This window comes from Notamacropus eugenii, chromosome 3 (genome assembly GCF_028372415.1).
Source record: "Notamacropus eugenii isolate mMacEug1 chromosome 3, mMacEug1.pri_v2, whole genome shotgun sequence".
NCBI lineage: Eukaryota > Metazoa > Chordata > Mammalia > Diprotodontia > Macropodidae > Notamacropus > Notamacropus eugenii.
Window position 1 is genome coordinate 205,763,998 of NC_092874.1, and position 22,911 is coordinate 205,786,908.

The 22,911-nt window shown below is 38.3% G+C and overlaps 1 protein-coding gene across 4 annotated transcripts in view; it reads left to right on the forward strand.

Annotated features, from left to right (window-relative positions):
- The window catches only part of CACNA1C (calcium voltage-gated channel subunit alpha1 C), a 1,037,023-nt gene that overhangs the window by 171,201 nt on the left and 842,911 nt on the right, over nucleotides 1-22,911 (forward strand). Inside the window, exon 1 of one of the 4 annotated variants that reach the window (XM_072650129.1) lies at nucleotides 16,595-17,642. The exons of 2 other annotated variants lie outside the window; for them this stretch is intronic. In XM_072650129.1, the coding sequence (XP_072506230.1) occupies nucleotides 17,594-17,642 (49 nt within the window). In that variant the 5' untranslated portion in view covers nucleotides 16,595-17,593. Of the gene's footprint in view, nucleotides 1-16,594; nucleotides 17,643-17,679; nucleotides 17,853-22,911 lie in introns of those variants that run through there. One more of the 4 variants, XM_072650130.1, reaches the window with a different exon arrangement.

The window sequence follows — 22,911 nt, forward strand, 5'->3', positions numbered from 1 at the left end:
CACAAATGGATGCTACCAATGCCTCCAGTGCTGTTGCCTGTTGCTGGGCCTAGGGGAGGACCCTACTCCCTTCTCATCCAGTTGAAAACGCCCTCTCACTGACATTTGAAGTTGTCTTTAGCGTTTGTGGGTTGAGGGATCTGAGAACCTCCACTGCTGTTGGGAATTCTACCCCCAAAGCATGTTCTGGTCCTGTTCCTTCCAGTGTTGTGCAGCCAAGGCTGGGTTGCACTCCATGCCCCATGTGATAGACCTTTCCTGTCGGCCTTCCAGGTTAACTTGGGCTGGAAATCTCTTTCACTCTGTCATTCTGTAGCTTTTGCTGCTCTAGAACTTGTTGAGGGTCATTTTTTACAGGTATTTTATGAGCTGTGGGGGAAGAGCTAGAGTATGTGCATCTTTCTACTCTGCCATCTTGGCTCTGCCCTCATTTTTTGGAGGTCTTGACAACATACACTCATATCCATGCCCTCTAAGTAGATTCCTGATAAAGTTCTTAGGAGTTACATGAAATCACCTTTCCATGTAAGAATATATACAGTTTACCCTTATTAAATCCCATAAGATTTCTCTTCCATGTTTACTTTTTTATGCTCCTCTTGAATCTTGTATTTGAACGTCAAATTTTCTATTCAAGTCTGATCTTTTAATCAGAAATGCTTAGAAGTCTTCTATTTCATTAAGCATCCATTTTCCTTCTCCCCTTCTGAAGGATTATACTCAATTTTCATAGTTCATTCTTGGTCATAATCTTAGGTCCTTTGCCTCCTGGAATGTCGTATTCCAAGCCCTGTACTTCTTTAATGTAGAAGTTGCTAAATCTTATGTAGCTCCATGATACTTGAATTCTAACTCCATGATATTTGAGTTGTTTCTTTCTGGCTGTTTAATATTTTCTCCTTGACCCAGGATCTCCAGAATATGACTATAATATTCCTGGGAGTTTTAATTTAGATATCTTTCAGGAAGTGATTAGTAGATTCTTTCAATTTGTATTTTAACTTCTGAATCTAACATATGAGGGTGGTTTTCCTTGATAATTTCTTGAAATATGATGTCTAGGCTCTTTTTTTTTTTGGTCATGGCTTTCAGGTAATCCAACAATTCTTTTTTTTAATCAATTATTTACATTTACTTATTAAGTTTTCAACATTTAGTTCCACAAAATTTTGATTTTCAAATTTTCTCCCCATCTCACTCCCCACACCAGAGCAGTGTGTACTCTGATTACCCTTTCCTACAATTTGATCTCCCTTCTATCATTCCCACCCCATCCCCTTCTCTTCTACTTTCTTATAGGGAAAGATAGATTTCTATACCCCATTGCCTACATATCTTATTTCCTAGTTGCCTGTAAAAACAATTTTTAACATTCTTTTTTAAAGCTTTGAGTTTCACATTCTCTCCCTTCTCCCATCCCCATTTCCCCTCACTGAGAAGGCAAATAATTTGATATATATGTTATACATGTGTAGTCATACAAAACATTTCCATAACAGTCATATTGTGAAAGACGGTATTCTATGCTGTCCTGCTCTGCAATTATTCTGTTCTCTCCTTTGACTTGTCCCTCTATCAAAGTGTTTGCTTCTGATTACCACTTCCCCAAATCTGCCATCCCTTCCATCCCTCTCTATTCTCCTTCCCCACTACTTTCCTGTATGGTAAGATAAACTTCCATACCCATTTGAGTGTGTATGTTATTCCCTCCTGCAGCCAAATCCAGTGAAAGGAAGGCTAATTTATTCTCTCTGATCTTCCCCTTCTCCATTGTAAAAGCTCTTTCTTCCCTCTTCTATGTGAGGTGATTTACTACATTCTACCTCTCCTTTTTTCTTTCTCCTAGTACATTCCTCTCAACATTTAATTTTCTGTTTTACATATCATCCCTTCATATTCAGCTCACCCTGTGCCCCCCCCCTGTAGATAGATATATATGTATATATTATATTAAGCTATATTATATTATGTTATGTTATATTATGTTACATTTTGTTATATTATGCTGTTATATCATATTACATATTTACACACATAAAGATAAACATATGCATGTATATATAAACACACATGTGTGTATATACGTGTATATATATGTGCACATGAATGTATACATGTATGTATGCGCATATATGTGTGTACATATGTATATTTATATATAAAATCTTCCAACTATCCTAATACTGAGAAAGGTCTCATGGATTACAAATGGAATATAAGTAATTCAACTTTAATGTGTCCCCTATGGTTTCTCTTTCCTGTTTACCTTTTCATGTTTCTCTTGATTCTTGTATTTGAAAGTCAAATTTTCTATTCAGCTTTTGTCTTTTCAGTAAGAATACTTGGAAGTCCTCTATTTCATTGAATGACCATTTTTCCCCTGAAGTATTATACTCAGTTTTTCTTAGTAAGTGATTCTTGGCTTTAATTCTATCTCTTTTGACCTTTGGAATATCAAATTCCAAGCCCTTTGATCCTTTAGTGTAGAAGCTGCTAAGTCCTGGTTACCCTGATTATATTTCTACAATACTTGAATTGTTTCTTTCTGGGTACTTGTATTATTTTCTCCTTATTTGAGAACTCTGGAATTTGGCTACAATATTCCTAGGAGTTTTCCTTTTGGGATCTCTTTCAGGAGGTGATTGGTGGATTCTTTCCATTTGTATTTCACCCTTTGGTTCTAGAATATCAGGGCAGTTTTCTTTGAAAATTTCTTGAAAGATGATATCTAGACTCTTTTTTTGATCATGTCTTTTAGATAGTCCAATATTTTTAATGATCTCTCCTGGATCCATTTTCTAGGTCAGTTGTTTTTCCACATTGTCTTTTTTTTTATTCTTTTAGTTTTTTCTTATAATTTCTTGATTTCTCAAAAAGTTGTTAGCTTCCATTTGCTCCCTTCTAATTTTGAAGGAATTATATTCTTCAGTGAGTTTTTGGACCTCTTTTTTCCTTTTGACCCATTCTGCTTTTTAAGGCATTCTTTATTTCTTTAGCTTTTTGGTCTCCTTTTGCTATTTGGGTTTTAAACCTGCTATTTTCTTCAGCATTTTGGAGGGTTTTTCTTAAGCAAGCAGTTGACTTGTTTTTCAAGATTTTCTTGCATCACTCTCATTTCTCTTCCCAATTTTTTCTCTATTTCTCTTACTTGATTTTCAAAATCCTTTTTGAGGCTCTTTTGTGGCCTGAGACCAATTCAAGTTTTTCTTGGAAGCTTTGGATGCAGGACCTTTGACTTTGTTGTCTTTTTCTTGTTGCATATTTTGATCTTCCTCATCACCAATGACATAAGAATATACCTCTTCACTGAGAGAGTAATGATCCATAATCTGTTTCTTTCCCCCTCATTTGCTCATTTTTCCATGTAATTACTTGATGTTTTAGCTCTTTGTTAAGTGGAGAGCTCCAGAGGCAGCCTCTGCTTCAGCAGTGCCTACCACCACCCTGAGGTTGGGGCTGGCTCTGGGTCTGGACCATGCTCCCCTCTCCACCAGGTGAGAGATGCTTCCCACTGACCTTTGAAGCTGTCTTTGGCATTTCTGGGTTGAGAAGTAGGGAAACCACAGCAGTTGACAGCAATTCAGTCCCCTAAGGCTTGCTCCAGCTTAGTATGTGCTGGCATGGCTCACACCGACCTGAGCTCTGCTCCTAACTGTGCAATACACACTTCCTGGACATCTTCCAGATTGTCTTGGGTTGGAATTTGCTTCAATCTGCCATCTTGTGGCTTCTGATGCTCTAGAATTTGTTTGGAGTCATTTTTTATGGTTTTGAGGGATATGGAGGGAGAGCTCTAGCAGGATCCTGCTTCTACTCTGCCATCTGGGCTTTGCCCCCTAGTCCAATAATTCTTAAATTATCTCTCTTCAATCTATTTTCCATGTCAGTTGTTTTTCCAAAGAGGTATTTCACATTTTATTCTATTTTTATCTCTTTTGACTTTGTTTTATTGTTAGTTTAAGTCTCATAAAGTCATTATCTTCCACTTGCCCAATTCTAATTTTTAAGGAATTATATTCTTCAGTGAGTCTTTGTATATCTTTTTCCATTTGACAATTCTACTTTTTAAGAAGTTCTTCAGTGAATTTTTGTATCTACTTTTCCATTTGGTTTATTCTGCTTTTAAAGGCATTCTTTTCATCAGTAAATTTTTGTGTCTTTTTTTTTTTTTTTTTTTTTGCCATTAGGTCAATTTTGTTCTTTAAGGTGCTTTTCCCCCAGTATTTTTGTTGTCTCTTTTACCCAGCTGTTAATTCTCTTTTCATAATTTTCTTGTATTACTGTCATTTCTTTTCCCAATTTTCCTTCTATCATTCATACCTCTTTCTTTAACTCTTCAAGGAATTCATTCTGGCCTTGAGTCCAGTTAACATTTTTTTGAGACTTTGCTTGTAGCTATTTTCATATTGTTGTCTTCTTCTAAATCTATGTCTTGGTTTTCTCTGCCACCATAGCACCTTTTTATGGTCAAGTTCTTTTTGTGGTTGCTTGCTCATTTTTCCCAGTCCATTTCTTCACTTTGAATATTATATCAATGTTGGGATCTACTCACCTAGGGGTGGGGAGGCACTATGCCAAACTTGTGTGATGCTATTTTCAGTGATAGCAATGGAGTGTCTGCAAGTTTCTATTGCTTCCAAGGTAGTGTTATTATGGGAGAGATGTGGTCACTGCTCTCCTGGTCTACATTTTGGTCTTTACCCAAGAAGGGCCCCTGCCCCATTGTAGCTGTATGCACTAATGCTCCTCTTGGTCTTGCTTCTGTGACCAGGGTCTCTGCTCCTTTGTGATTGATCACAAACACTCCTCTCTTCCTTAGAAGTGTGACACAGAACTGCTTATGGACAACAGAGTTGTCAATCAATTCCAATTGCACCCAGTGCCAGCAAAAGGTCCCCTGTAATCTCTTTCTGACCAGTTGTCCAACTCCCTTATTGTCGCTGGGCTAAAAGCTCCTGAATCTTCTATTGTTTTGGTAGCTTCCAAGGCCCATGGCTGATGCTGTGACTGAGCTCTGGGTGTGTGCCACCTTGGTGTTATAGACTTTTCCTGTGGATCTCATAATTTGTCTTAGGCTGGAAAAATGTTCCCCTCTGACTTTTTGTTGGTTCTCCCAGAATAAAATTTTATTTGAGGCATTATTTTAAAATTGTTTAGAGGGGAATATTAAGAGAGTTCAGCTGCATCCCAGCCTGTATTCTACCTTCTTGGCTCCTCCCCTCCTCTCTAGATTTTCATGACACTAACTCTATGGGTTCTTCTACTCGTTTGACCATTCCTTAATATTTTTTGATGGATCTTCACATTCACTAATAATAGGTACCCCCACCCAACAAGGTCCTACCCCTAGGTCCTTGTCTCTTCCTTCTTTATTCCAAGAGTTCTTCACTTAGGTTCAGTGAACTTTACTTTGATCACAGTATCCAATATAATTGGTTTCCTTTGTAATCCTATGTATTCTATTTTATGGATTTCAAAACATTCTTCTGAAAAAGGGGTTCTTAGATTTTAAAAGAGTGCTATAGGAGTCCATAACCTGATTCCCTCCTCTTAACTCTCTCACTTGGGAATCTCATTGCCAAAACTCTCATGAGTTTATCATCTCTGTGGTGGTGATTGCCAGATTTACATATCCAGTCCATGTTCTCTCTTTTGCTCCAGCCTTGAATCACCAATTGTCTTTTGGCCATCTTGTACTGGATATCTCATAGATACCTCAAACTCAAAATGTTCCCAAAAGAACTCATTATCTTCTACATCTTCCCCCAACCCAGTTTCCCTTTAACTATCAAGGTCATCAGTATCTTCCCCAGCACCTAGGCTCACAACCTCAGTATCATCCTAGTTTCTTCACTTGCAGTTCCTTATCATAGACCACCTGGACAGAAAGAAGAAATATGTAAGTTAAGGAAATAGATGACCAGAGAGTCAAAGAGATATCATATAGTGGTTAAAAGCGATTTTAGTCATCAAAATCCAAACATATACTGGAGCGCTCTCTCTCTCTCTCTCTCTCTCGCTCTCTCTCTCTCTCTCTCTCTCTCTCTCTCTCTCTCTCTCTCTCTCTCTCTCTCATTCTGAGTCAATTGAATGGTCTAAAACAAATGCTATTTATGAGCTGCTTCATGTCACCTAAGAAAAAGGTCTTTTGTGGAGTGTTTCAGAGTTCTATGTGCTATTTAATAACTTTTCCATGACCAGCACAGAAGTACAGAAGGCATACTTATCAAATTTGCAGATAACAGAAAGCTAGGTGAGCTTACATGTTTGATGACAGTCAAGATCTGAAAAGATCTTCTTGACAGGCTAGGGCATTGGATCACATCTAACAAAATAAAACCGAATATAAATGTAAAATCTGACCTTTGGGTTAAAGAAATCAAATTTCATAAATATAAGGTGGAGAAGGCATGGCTAGACAAAAATTTGTCTGAAAAAATTTCTGAGATTTTGCATGAACTACAGACTCAATGTGTTGGCAGTATAGTATGACAATGAAAATAGCTAATGTGTGTCCTATGAGGCTACATGTAGCCACTTGTCACATGTAGGTTCACAAGAAGCTACCCCAGGTTTTAGAAATGATGTGGATCAGTACCAACTCACCACTTCCCCCTGATGTTTGCTTTTACCAACCAACCAGAAGGAGTGTTAATTTGCACAAAAGATGTTTAATTAAGCATAGCAAATAAATTGACAAATGAAGAGAAGATTCAACCCCACTCTGTCCACCATGTGCATTGCTCTCTGTGGGCCTGTCACTCCATTGGTTACATAGTTGCTACTGGGTGTGTTGTTTCTGCTAGACATCCCTTCTCTGAACAATACTGAGTGTCTCTAAAGGGGATATAATCACGGAAATGATCATTTTCTGGAATTCACCATAGTTCCTGCTAGCTATCTTGGCTTCTGCCTTTTAAAGTAAAGTAACATCTCATTGACAAAGGCAGATGTCTGACAGCTCTTTAGTAATAGCTAGAAGCCAGGAGCCATGATACCCAGGTAAAATCTAGTAAGAGCCAACTGAGTGCCATCAGGTTAAGAGTTTTTTCTTTTTATTTCCTGTTTCTGTGACTCAGTTGCAGAATGTTGCTGCAGATAGTTATGTGACTGTGGTAGAAATTCTCAAGCTCTTCTCCAGATTGACATGCAAATAAATTTGAGCCAGTACAACATCTCATTTAAAGAGGGAAGGATTAAATATTAAGTTACTATGATTCTCCTCTCATCCTGGGATGCTAAATGTTTTTCTACCTTTTACCATACAAGAACTCATTTGCTTCCTGGGCAACTTATGCTTTGGTCAAACTGGACAAATTGTCATGCCCTGAAAACACTGTGACTCTTCCATATCTGTGCCCTTACTCACTTATACTGTTACTCCTTCTGGAATGCCTTCCCCTTCATGTCCTTGTACCTAATGTTCAATTTCTACCCATCCTCAAGATCAGACAAATGAAATTTCCCTCATCTTCCCAGTCAGGAATAATCTCTATCTCCTAAACTCACAGATCATTTTGTACTTCTGTCATTGAAGTTGCACATGATAGTTTGCCTTAAAATTATTTATGTTCCTCAAGAGGCCGTTTTTGTTCCAAATTTTTGTTTCTTATATGTATACAATATTTACATATGGTTACCCTCTGTTAGAATGTAAGATCCTTGAGAGCAAGGATTGTTTTCATCTTTCTTTGTATCCCAAAAATTTAGCACAGTGCCTGTACTGTCATAAACCCTCATGATTGAGGATTGTTTGGTCGATGTCTTCCTCTATGTTCAACCATAAATTTTATTAGGACAGAGATCATATTTTTTTTATTCATAGCTCAGTCCCCTGCATGTAGTGGGAACCGAGCATTTGTTCAATGAATTAATGAAAGTTTGCTGGTTGATATGACCCCACACTAAGAATTCTTGCATTCTATAAGAGTAAATGTTATATAGTGGAAAGAACACTAAGTCATAGAGCCAAAAGATCTGGATATGTAGCCAAGCCTAGCTATCTACTACCTGTGAAGTAATGCAAGTCTCTCTACCTCTCCAAGTCTCAGTTTCCCCATTTGAAAATATATAATAATATTTGTACTGCCACCTCATAGTGTACAAGGGCAGTACTTTGCAAAGCTTGAAATGTTATAGAAATATGATGTAACAAGTGAAAATTATGTTATTCAGTTTCTTTGGTTGCTAGACCTGACAAGAGATCAACTTATCTGAGATATTCCTTTTAATTAATTCCAGATAAGCAGCAAGATTTAGATTACATATAAGGAAGACCACCAAGAAGTTAGTTGCTGGTTATATGTCAAAATTTGTTGCAGAGAATGAGGAAACAGAAAATTTTTATTAAGTACCTAAGATTCTCCAAATTAAATCAATATATTTTGATTTTTAATAACTTAAAAATGCAGAGGTGAACATAGAGGACAACTTAGAAAAAAATCTAGGAAAATATGATTTAGGTTAAAGAAATTAAAGAGACAATAGAAGTATCAAAGAAACTGTAAAAAAAATACAGAGAAGTCAGTTAATAAACATTTATTCAGCACTTGTTATATGTCAAGCATGGTGCTAAGCATTGAGGATACAAATAGGAAGAAAGAGCTTACAATCTAGTGGGAGAAAATATATAAAAGAAAACTGAAAAACTGTGTGTAGGGGAGTTGCAAAGAAGAAAAGGCAGGGCAAGTATCTAGTACAGAATCATGATTTAGAAGTCCAAAGAAGTACGGTTGGAAGGGCAGGGTGAAGAGGAAAGAGGGATAAGGGTGCAGAGACAAGGTGGGACAGTGTGGTTACTACTATGTTAAAGCTGATGTATACTAACACCCCCCCCCCCCAAACCCAAACAAGCTATATATCCTAGAATTAATAGTTCATGGTCTTCTGCACATTTGTTGATGACTGTCAACTGTGTAATAAAAAATGTTTTTTTTAAAAAAGCAATTAACTATATGTCATTAATACTTCAGGAAGAGAATTGTTGGATTTTTATAGGAATGAATAACATCACAAAAATGAAACTGACAATATATTTTTAAAATCATCGAAATCTCTTATTTTTCCATCACCTCTATTTTTATTTTTATTTCCTGCTCACAGGAAGGTAAACCAAAACAAAAGAGAGTGGAGGAAAAGCAGTTTAGCAAAATTTACCAACATATCACCCAAGTCTGACAGTATATAGAGTGTTCTAAACCCAAAGACTCTCACTTCTTTAGCGAAGGGTCGAAGATGCTTTCTCAGGAACAACTTTGACCATTATAATTACTGAGTGTTCAGTCTTATTTTGCTGTTGTTTCTTTTTCTGTCACTGTAATCATTATACATGTTGTTTTCCTGGTTTGCCTTATTTTTCTTTGCCTCAGCTCATATGTTTTCCTATACTTCTCTGAATTTTTCATATTCATCATTTCTTATAGCATAGTAATATTCCATTACATTTATGAACCACAATTTGTTTAGCCTTCTCCCTTGAATGGGCATCTACTTTGTTTTCATTTCTTTGGTATTTTGAAAAGTACTTCCAGATGTCTTTCAGGTACATGGGACTTTTCCTTCTTTTTTTTTTTTAATTTCCTGATGGTTGATGCCTAGAAGTGGGTATTATATGGGTCAAAAAGTATAGAAATTTTAGTCACTTTCTTATGTAGTCATATAATTCCAAACTGGTTCCCAGAATGGTTGGAGTAATTTCTACAAACTCCAGATATTATTAGTATGCTTGTCTTTCCTCACTCCAGAGATAACTATTTCCATACTTTGTCATCTGTAAGCTGAAATCTCAATGTTATTTTGATTGGCATTTCACTTTATTCCCTTCTCATATCTAGAAACACTGTCCTTGTTCCTTGTACACACTACTTCATCTACCAACTCTGTTCCTTTTCACTAGCTGTCCTCTGTGCTGGAAGTGTTCTCTCTTTTCACCTCTATATCCTGGCTTAACTTCAAGACTTAGCTAAAGTCATACCTTCTGCAAGACATCTTTACCTCTCTACTAATGTCTTCTTGTTTAGATTACCTCTCATTTGCAGAAGAAAAGGCAATATCTATATATCTATATGTTATATGTACATACCTGTTTTCTTGTCATCACTTTTGATAGATTATGAGGTCTTTGAAGTCAGGAACCATGTATTTGCCATTCTTTGTACTTTCTATTAGCAGAATTCCTGGCACATAGTAAGTACTTAATAAATAACTGATGACTGACTCATTGCTATCTTTCTGTCTTTCATCATTAATAATGGTTTTGAGATTTATTCTTTGACTCACTCATTATTCATGATGTCATTAAATTTTCATTAAGGTTATCATCTTTTGCTTGTATTCCTTGCATTAATTATATTTTACTGAGTTATTTTATAGTCTTCAAATATTTCTTTGTAATTTCTATGTGTGCTAGTACCTGGTCATTTTTTGTTGAGTAAATTGTAGTGCTAAGAGATACACATAGCCTTTATTTTCCCATTCATAAAACACATCTTTTATCTCTGAATTATCCAATTGTTTATTCAGTTCTATATGTTCCTTTCCCATCTCCTCTTTCTGTTAGCCTTATCCAGCTCTGAATGAGGAACATTAAAGTTACCTACAATAATTGTGTTAGGATCTGTTCCTTTTTGCAATTCACTTACTTTTTTCCTTTATGAATTTGATATTTATTTCTTAGTCTGTGTTTTTTTAAAATATGATAGTTTTCCTAGTTTTTTCTATTGATACTATCAATGTTTAGTATTGCTTTGTATGAAAGCATGACTTGAATTCTTGCTTATTTTTGGATTAGTAAATTTCATTCTAGCTTCTCATCTTAATTCTCTATGCCTTTACACTTCTAAGTGCATTTCTTATATATAATAGATTACTGAGTTTTGTTTTCTTATCCATTTTTTGGCATTTGTTTTCACTTTATTGGATTGTTTTATCCATACACACACACACACACACACACACACACACATGCACACAAAGTTCTGATGTTCTTTGAATTTATTTGATTTGTTAATTGATTTCTTCCCTTTAATTACATATTTATTCTCTTTTTTTCTTCTTCTCTTTCTCTGACTGGAGAACCAAATAATTCAAAATCTCCCCTTCTCTACTCTCCCCCAATCTTTGATTTTTTAAAGTAATTTTCTTTAGTAAAAGTTCACTTTTCAAGTAAATTTTCCTTTGCCTTGACTTTCTCATTATTACCCTTCCAATTTTTTCTCAATATTATTTTCTAGCTCGTAGATTATACTCTTACTTGATTCTTCCTTTTTTTGTCTTAGTCTTTCATGGTATTAAAACTCCTAAAGTGCCAGTTTTGAAGTAAAAGCTTCTATCCAGGTTTTCTGTTAATTGCCTTTATAAATCTTGCTTTATCTTTCCTTTTCTCTGTTGTCTCTCACTGTTTGCAATGTAAATTTCTGAAGGAATGAATGCCAGATGGAAGTATTACCACATGGTTGGAATTACCTTGTTTTCTAACTAATGTCTCATGATACCCGTCCTTCTCCCTTGTCCTCTTCATAATCAGTTGCCCTTCCAAAAACCATCCATCCTGACTTTGATGCTAGTTGTCCATGTTGTTCTGTTGTTCCAGTCATGGCTGGTTCTTCATGACACCAAATGGAGCTTTCTTGCCAAAAGTTTTGCCATTTCCTTCTCCAGCTCATTTTACAGATGAAGAAACCAAGGCAAACAGGGTTAAGTGACTTGCCCAGGATCACACAGCTAGTAAGTATTTGAGACCAGATTTAAAATCAGGTCTTCCTAACTCCAAGTCCAGCACTCTATTCACCAAACCACCTACCTTCCCCTAGCTGTCCTTGGAATGCAAAATCTCCACCTTCAGTGATATCCATGGAGGCATAAAACTGAGAGAATTCAGTTTCTCAATGTGAAAACTCCCCTTGATTAAGCCCATCAATAGGTCCCTGTCCCATTGTAGGCACATATCTCTTTTCCCATACAAATGTTCAGTGGTAGCTCCCATCCCCTATCAGGTAAGATCTCTCACTTCTGATCCATTGGTTTCAGTTTCTCCCAAACATCTTGTCTTGAAAGTGACTGTATCTTACAGAAAGGAAACAACTGGTTAATGATGGGAGTGTCATACAGGAATCACTGGTCTGCATATAGTTAGACCATGAACTAGTTAGAGAAATGATTAATATCAACATCAAATTCGAAGAAAGATAAAGATGAGGCAGTAGCAATCTGACTTATTTAAATAACTAATGTTTCTAAAATGGGAAATGGATAACAGAAGAGATATAGTAATTACATTTCCATATGAAATGATAATAGTCCATGCCAATTTCTGTTCAGTTATATATTTCCACAATTTGGCAGCCAAAAGAGGCCAAAAGCTACATCAGACAGTATTAGCCAGATAAAGAGACATGGTAGCCAAGGATAGTATCAGTGCAGGATATAAATTCATTTGAAAGACATTATGGAAGAGAATTACAAAAGAAGGAGAAAGGCTGGAATGAGGTTGGATTTCATTATCAGGTGATTTCAAGACCATTTAAAGATGGGACTAGAAAGATAAAAACAGACAAAAATAGGAAAGGCCTGTAAACACCCTTTCCTTTGTCAATGACAATGGAGCCACTATATTTGAACTCTAATTTCACAGTCCCTGATGTGCTGAATGAAGAAGTTAAAATGGCAATAAAGATGGGAAGAAAAGTTATGCCATACTAAACATATGCAAGGAAAGGTGTTGCTGGAGATAGTTTAATTTTGAGGGTGCTGATTTCCAAGATATCTGAAAGAGAAGATAAACTTTCTTTTGAACCCCGCCCCAGATTGTATTGTTATAGAAAAATACTGTTAAGAAAGCATTAATAACTACTGATCTATATCCTTCCTGCTATAGGCATATAGCTGTAAAATCTTTATGAAGTACACAGGTATTGATAACATTTATGAAGTGTTCCTTAGGCATACTAAAGCTTTAAAGTCTCTTACCACAAGGTTTCTCCCATGTACATATTAAAATCATACAAGATTCTTTGATATATGTAGCATTAGAGATAATTTCAATAATTCTAGTTATTAATTTCAAGCAAGGTATAAAATAAAAAGTCATGTGCTCTTCAGAGATGTCTGCCACACCAAAAAGGAGATATATGCTCTTTAAATATGTCATGGAGGCACAGAATCCAAATGGAAGGAGAGATGTTTCCCTAGAAATGATGACATCCTTCAGATGTTTCAATTTGTTAATGTTATATTGCTTCATCAAGTCTGGGATGTTACAGCACCTCCTAAATGACTTTCATAACCACTAAAAATAATTCAGCCTAATGATCCACACATGGGGTGGGTGAGTGGGAATAAGTGAATTAAGAATGCCTATTTTCTAAACTGTGGTAGTTGGATAGATCATTAATAATCTAGGACAAACACTGAAGGATTACTGAGTCTCAGTGGGGTTGGTTCCGAATGATAAAGGAAGAAGTGAGTAGGCTGGATTGCATTTGGGAAATTGTGAAGTTTGGCCAAAGAAATAGCTGTGAACAGTCCAATGGGAATGGTGTTTTTAAATATTTCCAAAGTGAATTTTTGTGGTTATGAAAAGAAATGGTTTCCGGGGTGAATCATACAATAAAAGAGAAAGACAAACCTAAACAGTGGAGAAAAATCAGAATGAACTGTATCATAGAAAGCATTCATTTTTACCTAGGAAGAAAGGGCACAAGTGTGATTCAAAGTCATAAGTTGGGAAATGGTCATTCTTTGCATGACTGAATTGTGTATTTAGAAAATAACTTTTTTTTTTAGAGAGGAAGAGAGGACACATTTCAGAGGTGAAAAGAAAACAGAAAAAAAGCAACTTAAGGAGCAAGAAGGCAATATTTACTTGGGCAATGTATAAAATCGCATTACTTATTTATGTGTAATATTTCATTGCCACAGCTTCAATCTATCCCCTTTACTCATGTCATTTCCTTAAAACTCTGCTGAGCTCTAGACTCACATCTTTAACTGGTAATAGGACATCTTTTGGATGTCCCACCTCAAACCCAACCTGTTCCAAACCAAGCTCTAAAAATACCTTTCTTTAGAAGAGTTCAGATAAAAACCGAGGGTAAGAATCCCGTACTTTGTGGATTATCTGCAGCACATTTTAAGATAACAACTGACATTTAGTTAGTTTTTTTTTTGTTTGCACAGCACTTTATATGCTTTATCTTACTTAAGCCTCAGAGCAATCTTTTGAGGAATTTTCTTACAAGTGTTATCATCCCCACTTTATAAGGGAGTGTCAGGGAGGTTAAGAGATTGGGTAGAAAGTATCAGTTAATATTTGAACTCAGGTCTTTCACAACTCTATCCACAATACCACATTGTCTCCAATGTCTGCTAAGAGTCTCCAAATCAGTTTTATTATTATCTTAAATAGTAATTAGGCATGCATTACACAGAGCAAGCTAATAATAGATACCAAGCCAAATACATATGTAATACATATAAATATATCTATGTTTATATCAAATCAAAAAGCATCTATTAAGGGCTATGTGCCAGGTACTGTACTTAGTGCTAGGAAAATATATGCATATACATATACACATACATAGAATGTCATGTATGTGCATCTATATGTGTAAATATATATATTTACACATACAAATCATATATATGTATGCATATAAAATTTTTAGGCATGTTATCCCTCTCAGTGAGTGTGAATAATTGAGAATTTAGAGTAGAAATAATAGGTGATTTGTTTTTGTCCCAGAACTATGGTTTCATTTATGTGGTCTAGAATTTACCATCGGGAGGACACATATTGTGTTCATGGCCACACAGCTAGAATGTGACCCAAGCAGAACTAGAACCTAGGTCATCCATAGTCCAGGTTGATCTACTTCACCGTGTTGCCTCTATGCTGATATTGATCTAGTGGTGGTTCTCCCAGAGAGGGGAGGAAAACATATTTTAAAGCTGAAAATAGAACTGAATAATGAAACTGAAGGAGCCTGAAGGCAAATATATACTTGCTAGATTTATAAAATTTAATTAGAAAAGTGCAGATATAACCCCCTAGATTTACAAAGTGCTTTTTATAAACATTATAATATCTGATCTTCTGAATAAGCTCTGTGAGGCAGGCACTTCAAATATTATTGTACCATTTTACAGATGAGGAAACTGAGGCTCTGAACGTTTAAGTGATTTGTTCATAGTCACAGAGTTAGTAAGAGTCAGAGCTGTCTTTTGATGAACACAACATTGTCATTCTTCTCCTCCAAGATTAAATTGTATTTTATTCCTCTATGTTTTGTGAGCATTCCTATATGTACCTGTACAAGTGCATGCTGTCTGCCTTGAGTGCAGAGTGCAGAGACTGACTAAGTTCTCTGAACTTAGCACTGGCGATTAATAAATGTTTTTGATTGGTTGTTGCTGAGAATATTATCACTGAAGAGGCAAGGGACTTGTACAAGGTCACACAGCTAGAAAGCGTCAAGAAAAGATTTGAACCCAGGTTTCCTTCATTCCAAGTCCAGCACATTAATCCACACCAAGGTGTCTCTGTGTAAAACTATTCACATTAACATGCCACGGATTCTGCTTAAATGTATTTTTCCCTGCAACAATATTTGCATTTTAAAGCCAAGTTAAGCCCTTAAGCCAAAGGAATGAAATTATAAAGATCGAATTTCAGGCATGAGTTATCATGTAGAGGGAGGTCTTTTAAGGATAGTAGTTCTAACACCCGTGAAATCACACTGCGTGAGCAGCTAGATCATTGCCATGTAGAAATAGGATTCTCACAGAATCTCTAGACCCTACTAAAGCCTACCAAAGCTCACTGCAGAGGGAGCCCTTGTCCCCATGGGTCTGTATCAAGGGTTCCACAGCACCTGGGCATTCTAAACTTGCGCTTTGTGCATTTGGGGATGATGCAAAGTGTTATCTTTTTTCAAAGGAGCTTCTGACTAGCAGAATGAATGACAGGGATAGTTAAAAGTGGACAAGGATACCCCAGGAGAACGTGTGTCTGTTCCCACCAAGGACATAGAAAACTTGGCTCTCTTAATCTATTCAGATCATTGGGGCACCACTGCCTTGCCCAGAAGACTCCGCCGGGTGGTGTCTTTTCTCACTCTACTCCTCGGTCCATCATCTCTCTCCATTCTCACGTCTCAGTCAACACGGGCTTTGATTGCAATTGATCATATATAATCACAATTCATTTAGCCGTTTTGTTAATGCCATTATCTGAGACTCCAGCAATTCATTAAATTGTATTTCCCTTCTTGAAATTCTGATCACAGAGGTATTTCCGGAGTGGTTAGAACTGCAGGCAATAGCCCGCAATAATGACAATAAAGAGGGCGGTATGTGTGAGTACGTGTGTTGCCGGGGATGGAGGGGGGTGTGTCTGTGGAAATGGTGGTGGTGATGGGGTGTAAAGTGGTGGGGCAATCTGTTGTGAACAAACACGGTGGGAGGGTTCTCTCAGCTCCCCCAGTCTTCTCCACCTTCGCCGTCCCAACGTTCTCCCTCCAAACTCCGCACTCCCCCCCGTCCCCCACTTCCCAGGGGTTTCTTTCTTCCTATAGCCATTAGTTACCCCTCGAACTCCTCTAGCTCCATCACCCACCACCTCTGTGTCCCTGGACAGCCGGCCTCAGCTCTTTCCTTGACGTCATGTCTGTAGAAAGAGCTTTTCAGCAGGCGCAGAGGAGGGAGGAGAGCGTGTGCTTAACTTTGGGCTCAAGTCAGCCGCCGGCTTCGTCGCTGTGCGCCCGGCTCTCTGCGCGCTGCCGCCACCACCGCCGCCGCCGCCGCCACCGCAGCCGCAGCTGCCACATCTGGAAGCGTTCAGCGCGTCTGCCTGCCTCCACAGCGCCCGGCGAGCGGAGGGGAGGGAGAGGCGAGGAGCTGGGAGGGAGTGAGGCGCTCTCTCCCGGTGTCTCCCTCTCTCTGCCTCTGCAGAAACAGCTCCTTGCCAGTAGACCACTCTCAGCATGCCTCGAAGCGGTGGCGGAGGCGGCAGCATCAGCACCCGCCGCTTATAGTCTCTTCCTGCCCTCCTCGATATTAGGAGTTGGTGGATCTTTTTAAGAGGAAAAAAAGGAAGGGGGTTGGGAGAGGACGGAAAAAAAGAGGAGGAGAGAGACATTTTAACCCTTTATTGGCCTTAGAGTATCCTCCTCCCCCCACCTTCTTTTTGGGGGGAGGGGGCACAATTTCTTTCCCCTCCCTCCCTCTCCCTTTCCCTCCCCCTACCCCATTCCACCTCTTCTTGATCTCTCTTCCTCTTTATTTTTTCAAATGGTGTAGCGGCCAGAGGTGCTGTGCTAAATTCTTGGATGGGGCCCGGATGTACCGAGGATGCATTACAATTTCACTAAAGGAGGCAGTAGTGGAGAGAATCAGTTTTTGGCATTTGTTGCAATAATGGGAATCAGGTAATCATCGGAAGGGGGAAATACTGCAGCTCCACGGCTTCCTTGGATTTTGCACGAAAGACGACCTCGATCTCCGAAGAGGGATTAAACCGGAGCCGTTTTGTGGAGGTTTTTTCCCCCCGATCCATCCTATTTTTGGTTTCTTTTTTTTTCTCGCGTTTTGGTAGATGGTCAATGAAAACAAGAGGATGTACATTCCGGAAGAAAATCATCAAGGTAAGGCTGGACCCTGCCTTTCCTCCCTCGCCGGGGGCTTAAAGCTCGATATTCCTTCTCCACCCCTTTTCTCCTCTCTCCTCCTACACCCCCTCCCCTCGCCTCTCGATCCCTCGGATCCTCCCCTCTCCCTGCTGCCCCCCATTTGCCCTCTTCCCTCCCTCAGGAGTTTCCCTGGAGGCTGGCTTTGAGAGGAACCGCGGGGTGCAGGTTTGGAGACGAAGCTGGACTCTGCGCCCTTCCTCCCTTCTCTCCTCAGTCAGCCTTCCCTTCGGTTTCTGTGTCCATAGCAGCGGTGATCAGGGGCAGTTGGGTGACGGATAGGAAAATTTCAGAGTCCCCCCTCCCTTTCCAGTCTTCCCGAGAGCATGTGCTTCGTATGAAATGCCAGGCGGCAGGAGGCGGGAGGAGCGGGGGTGGGGGGGTGGGGGTTAGTTAACCCAAGTCTCTCTCTTCTCTCTCCTTTCTCCCTTTCTAAACTGAACTGTTGGAAAAATCTGGCAGTGGGGGAGGGGGTACCAGGAGGCCTCACAGTCCCCCAGTTTCGGAAGCTGGGAGAGGATGCTTTGATTACCGAGCCTGCCTTGGACAGGGGTCCCTGGCCTCGAGGTACTGCGGGTCGCGCAGATAACCCGAGAGACTCACTCAGCCCGGATTTCCCCCGCCCCGGGGCTCCCGCCGGCTTGCTGAGGCGTCTATGTCGAGTACTAGTACCCCTCCTGCTGTTTTCTATCGCTGGCGCGCTCTGAGTTGGTGGGTAGAATGCAGATGTTGTGGACAGTACACCCAGTCTCTCTCTCTCTCTCTCTCTCTCTCTCTCTCTCTCTCTCTCTCTCTCTCTCTCTCTCTCTCTCTCTCTCTCTCTCTCTCTCTCTCTCTCTCCTCTTCCTTCCTCTCTTCCCCTCCCTCTCTCCCTCTCCCTCTCTCTCTCCCTCTATCTCCGTCTCCCCCTTCTCCCTCTCTCCCTCTCTTTTTTCTCTCCCCTCCACACTCTCACACACCCCTATACGTTAATCCTTACATATATCTATTCACATTTATATAGAGAATTCACCGACACGTACACCTTTATCCTAATTGTTAGGCTGTAAGTGCTACATGAATGCCATGTCCAGCCTTACATGTTTAGTTGGCATGCCTGCCTGTCCCCACCCACATATCTACTACACTCCTTTAATATGGTAGTATTTAAAGGTTAGATGGTAATGTGAGTTTTATTTTTTGTTTTGTTTTGTTAAAAAAAATTTTTTTTTAAAGGAGTATGGTTTCCTCATGGGGAAACATAGTATGCCCAGTGTTTTCTGAGCTTACCCATCCTGCTGACATCAAGTCTCACCAGCTCCCCCTGTGATTCTGAAAAGCAATCGAATTAACTCTCCACTTGGAAACTTTCTCTTTCCCATCCCCCAACTCTCAAGTCAACAAGTTATTATTTTTCAACATTACTCAGTGTAATCCTTGGGATGGTTTGTAAACAGGAATCGTTTTTACCTGATGTTGCCTTACAAACATTCGGTCTTCTCTATCTTCCCTCTGTGTTTGCCTCTGTGTTTTGAATATTCCTTTCTTTATGCTTCCCTTGATATGTCCCTCTTACTTTTTTCCCATAGGCATCTATTTCCCTTAGTTTTTGTCACTCTGGGAACACACAGATGTGATTCTTCTCTGTGGAACTGGATAACTGAAAAGACTGTTTCTGTTTTTAGCTCTTCCCCCTACCCAACACTTTTCCCCTTATTGGGATGGTGCTTTTACCCTTCCTGAGTCAGAATATGTTTTTGCCCTTTTTCTTTCATTCTTAGATCTTTTAGATTATTTAGGTCTATTTGTTTTTGTTTGTGTGTTTACTTTCAGAGTAACTATACTTCTTCAGGTGAACAACTTTTTGTAGAATATGGGACCTTGGATGAGTTTCTGAATTCACAAGGATAACAATATTTCTCTGGATGGGAGTAGGATCAGTGCACTATTAACACTTGTCACACTTGCCCTCAAGTTCCTTCCTTTGAAATGGCATGGTGGGCTGATAGGAAGGGGAGGAGAGAAGGAAAAATAAAGAGTTATAGTTTTGAGGGATCAAAAAGGTTCCTATCCAATTTACACAATTTCCAAGTGATGGAATGCTTGACCTATTTCTCAGCCTACTACCTTGGACCAGACAATCTTGAAGATGCGGCTAGACCTTATCATTTTATTAGCAATAGTAGTAATAATATTATAATAATAATTATTCACAATTATGCCATTAATAAGGAAAAACCTAAGACTTTAAGATACTCACATAGTCCATGATAAACTCATAATATCTGCTTATTTACCCTTGGCTGTCCCTTCTTTACCCTTCTCATGAATGGTGGCAGGTAGGAGCTTTGGCATTGAAGCCATTTATGAGAAAGATGGAGAGAGAGTGTGTGTGAGGGAAAGAGCTCTGTCTTTCCAACAATATGCCAACACTATGGCAACCTGAATTCCAGTTTTCTCCCTGAAGCTGCAGTGATTATATAATTCATGGGAACAATTTTTTATCCATTCTTGAGTGTAGATTCTCAGGTGAAAGGGCTTTATTTCTCTTGTCCCCTTACCCAAGACATGAAGAATGTACTTCTTTCTTTCTCTTTGTTAGTCTGCTGGTTTTACCTAGGTTTTTAATGTGTATTTATTTTTTCTTGGAGTAGAGGTGAGGTGAGGTGAGGAAGGCTGTCAGTGGGATTAAAGAGTACCTTAGAAGCAGAGGCATATTTACAAGGAAGGGGGTGCTGTGACTTAAGGATCAGAACTTAAATAAAGGAAGATTTGGGGATTAGTGTTAGAGAACAACTCAAGGGAGAACCAGAGTCAAATGAGTTCCCTCAAATCAATAATAGTATTAGTCAATGATTGGGAAAGCAAAAATATTTGCTAAGAGAAAAGGGTATGGGTTCTGCTTTTCTTGAGTTTAGATATAGGGAAAGTGAGTTCCCTGGTTCTTTCTCTCTGGATATTGTATGAAGGGTGTGGATAAGGATGGTTGTGTTGAGTTGGGATGGAAAATTTAATATTAAAGTATCTGTAAGGAAACGGTTCCTGGGACTAGATCAGAGGTTTAGGGTGTCATATATAGGCCTCTTTTCATTTCTGCTGCCTTCTCTGCCCTAATTCCAAGGCAACTTTTCTCCTTCCATAATGGATTTTCCACTTCAGGCTTCAGCTAGCAAATGAGTTTCTTAATAGTCAATCATTTAATGAGTAAAACTTCTGAAGATCCTTTTTCCAGCAGAGGGGGTAAACGTGTTTTCCAAGTATAGAAGATACACTATTAGTCTTTTACCTATTCAATGATGCAATATACTAGTAATCCTATGAAAAATGCACAATACTCAAATGAATTTATGATTTCATCAGTTTTGAAGTTCCCTCCAATGATATAGATCTCTATCCATTCCTGTCTGCCTGTCCAGTGCCACTTTTGTCCATGTCCTCCTATAAGTTCACTTTAAGGGGTGATGTCCCAGAAGTCTTCCTTTAGTGAACACTCTTGCTGGCCATCTGTCCCCTCAGTCCCATCACAAGACTAACTCATCTTCTTTCTATCATATATTTCCTTGATGATACCTTTTATTCCCTTTCTTCAAAATTTTCCATTGATTATACAGTACAGCCTGCTCAAACCCAACTTTTCATTACCCTGTGTGTGATATTCATTTTTAATTATTCAGACTTTTATTCTGAGCCTTATTGCCATGTAGCAACATAAATAGAATGTTAGTATTAAGAAGTTGGGCCTTAGTTTTCAGGAAAAGTTTGGGGTCATTTAAGGACCTCTGGAATTTCTCAAATGCAATTCAGCTCACTCTCCTCTTCATCTCCAAGTTCAACTTCTCCATCTCTATTGTCTGTCACAGATAATTGGTTGGACGAGGATATATCTTTCCATCCAAATGTATGTGGTAGTTGAGAAATTGACATTCTTCATCCACTTCATCTTTCTTGTGTGAATGTTCAAACCAGCACAACAGTGTTCATAAACAGGAACATGTGGAGAACCTCATCATAAACATACTCTGCTCCGATTCTCTTTATCACAGTGGTGAACATGTTTGGCAAATGCAGACCTCCCCAACTTGTATCCCTTCTGATGTTTTGATTAGAGGATTATTGAAAAGATTATTTCTTTGTTATATCTTTCAAGGAATCTTAAATGGTTTTGACATATGGTTAGGAGAATAAGAGTTGAATAGAGTTGTTGAATAGAGTCTTTAAGATGGTATTTTGCTTCATTAAGTCAAATGCTTTTTTTATTGACAAAAAAGCAGGATGGGATCATATATATGTATATACATATTATATATATATCTTTCAGTCAACTCTGAAAGGATATAGATATTATCTATTGATAAATTTCATTTGTGAAAGACTGTCTGTTCCCTTTTAATTTTGAAGATGCTCTTGATTTGTTTATATGTGGCTTATATCAAGATTTTATATAGGTGGAAGAATAGGAATATAGATTGGTAGTGTTTTGTTTTTCTCAGTCACTTTTGGTGAGGAAGTATTAATAAGGTCCAAGAGTTTTTACATGTGATTGGTATCTTCCTCTCCTTCAAATATCTTGCATTATTGACCTTTGTTTTTTCACAGTTGTGACAGGGATATATGCTTGGTTCAATTTGGGTGCTTTTCCTGTATTTTTTCTCTTTAGTGCTATTTCTACCTCACCCAAAAAACATCTGAAAGTGTGCTGTTAAGGTTACCAAGTATGGTGGTTCCTCTGTCTTTGACGATAAAAGCAGTTTATTATGGTAATCTTTATAGACCTTTTCCATTTCCTACCTGTTTGTTGTCCTTCTTTCATTTTTTTTTTTGTCTTTAAATGTCCTTGGGATGACTTTGCTTAGTTGGAGCTCTTGCTAACTTTTTTTTTTTAAACAAATTTTATTCTCCATTGTTTCTCAATGTTCATGATTGTCCATGTTCCTCTAGGAGATTTTACAATTGAATTTATATTCTAAACTTCTATCACTTTTTGAAAGTAAGTCAAATGTTTGCTAACCAATGGACTTTATGGGGTCTTTTGATCTTGTGGCAATAGAATGACAATAGTTAAATTTATGAATAAAATTACTATAATCAGTGTTGATGCCAATACTGCTGTCCAGTCCCCATTTTCATTGCTGCTTACTTGTTTAAATAGTTCAGGATTTAGTAATTCCAATTGTATGCGATATTTTTCTCCTTGGCTTGACTAACTTGCTGTAATTCAGGAATAATCTCCTCATCAATAAAATATCTT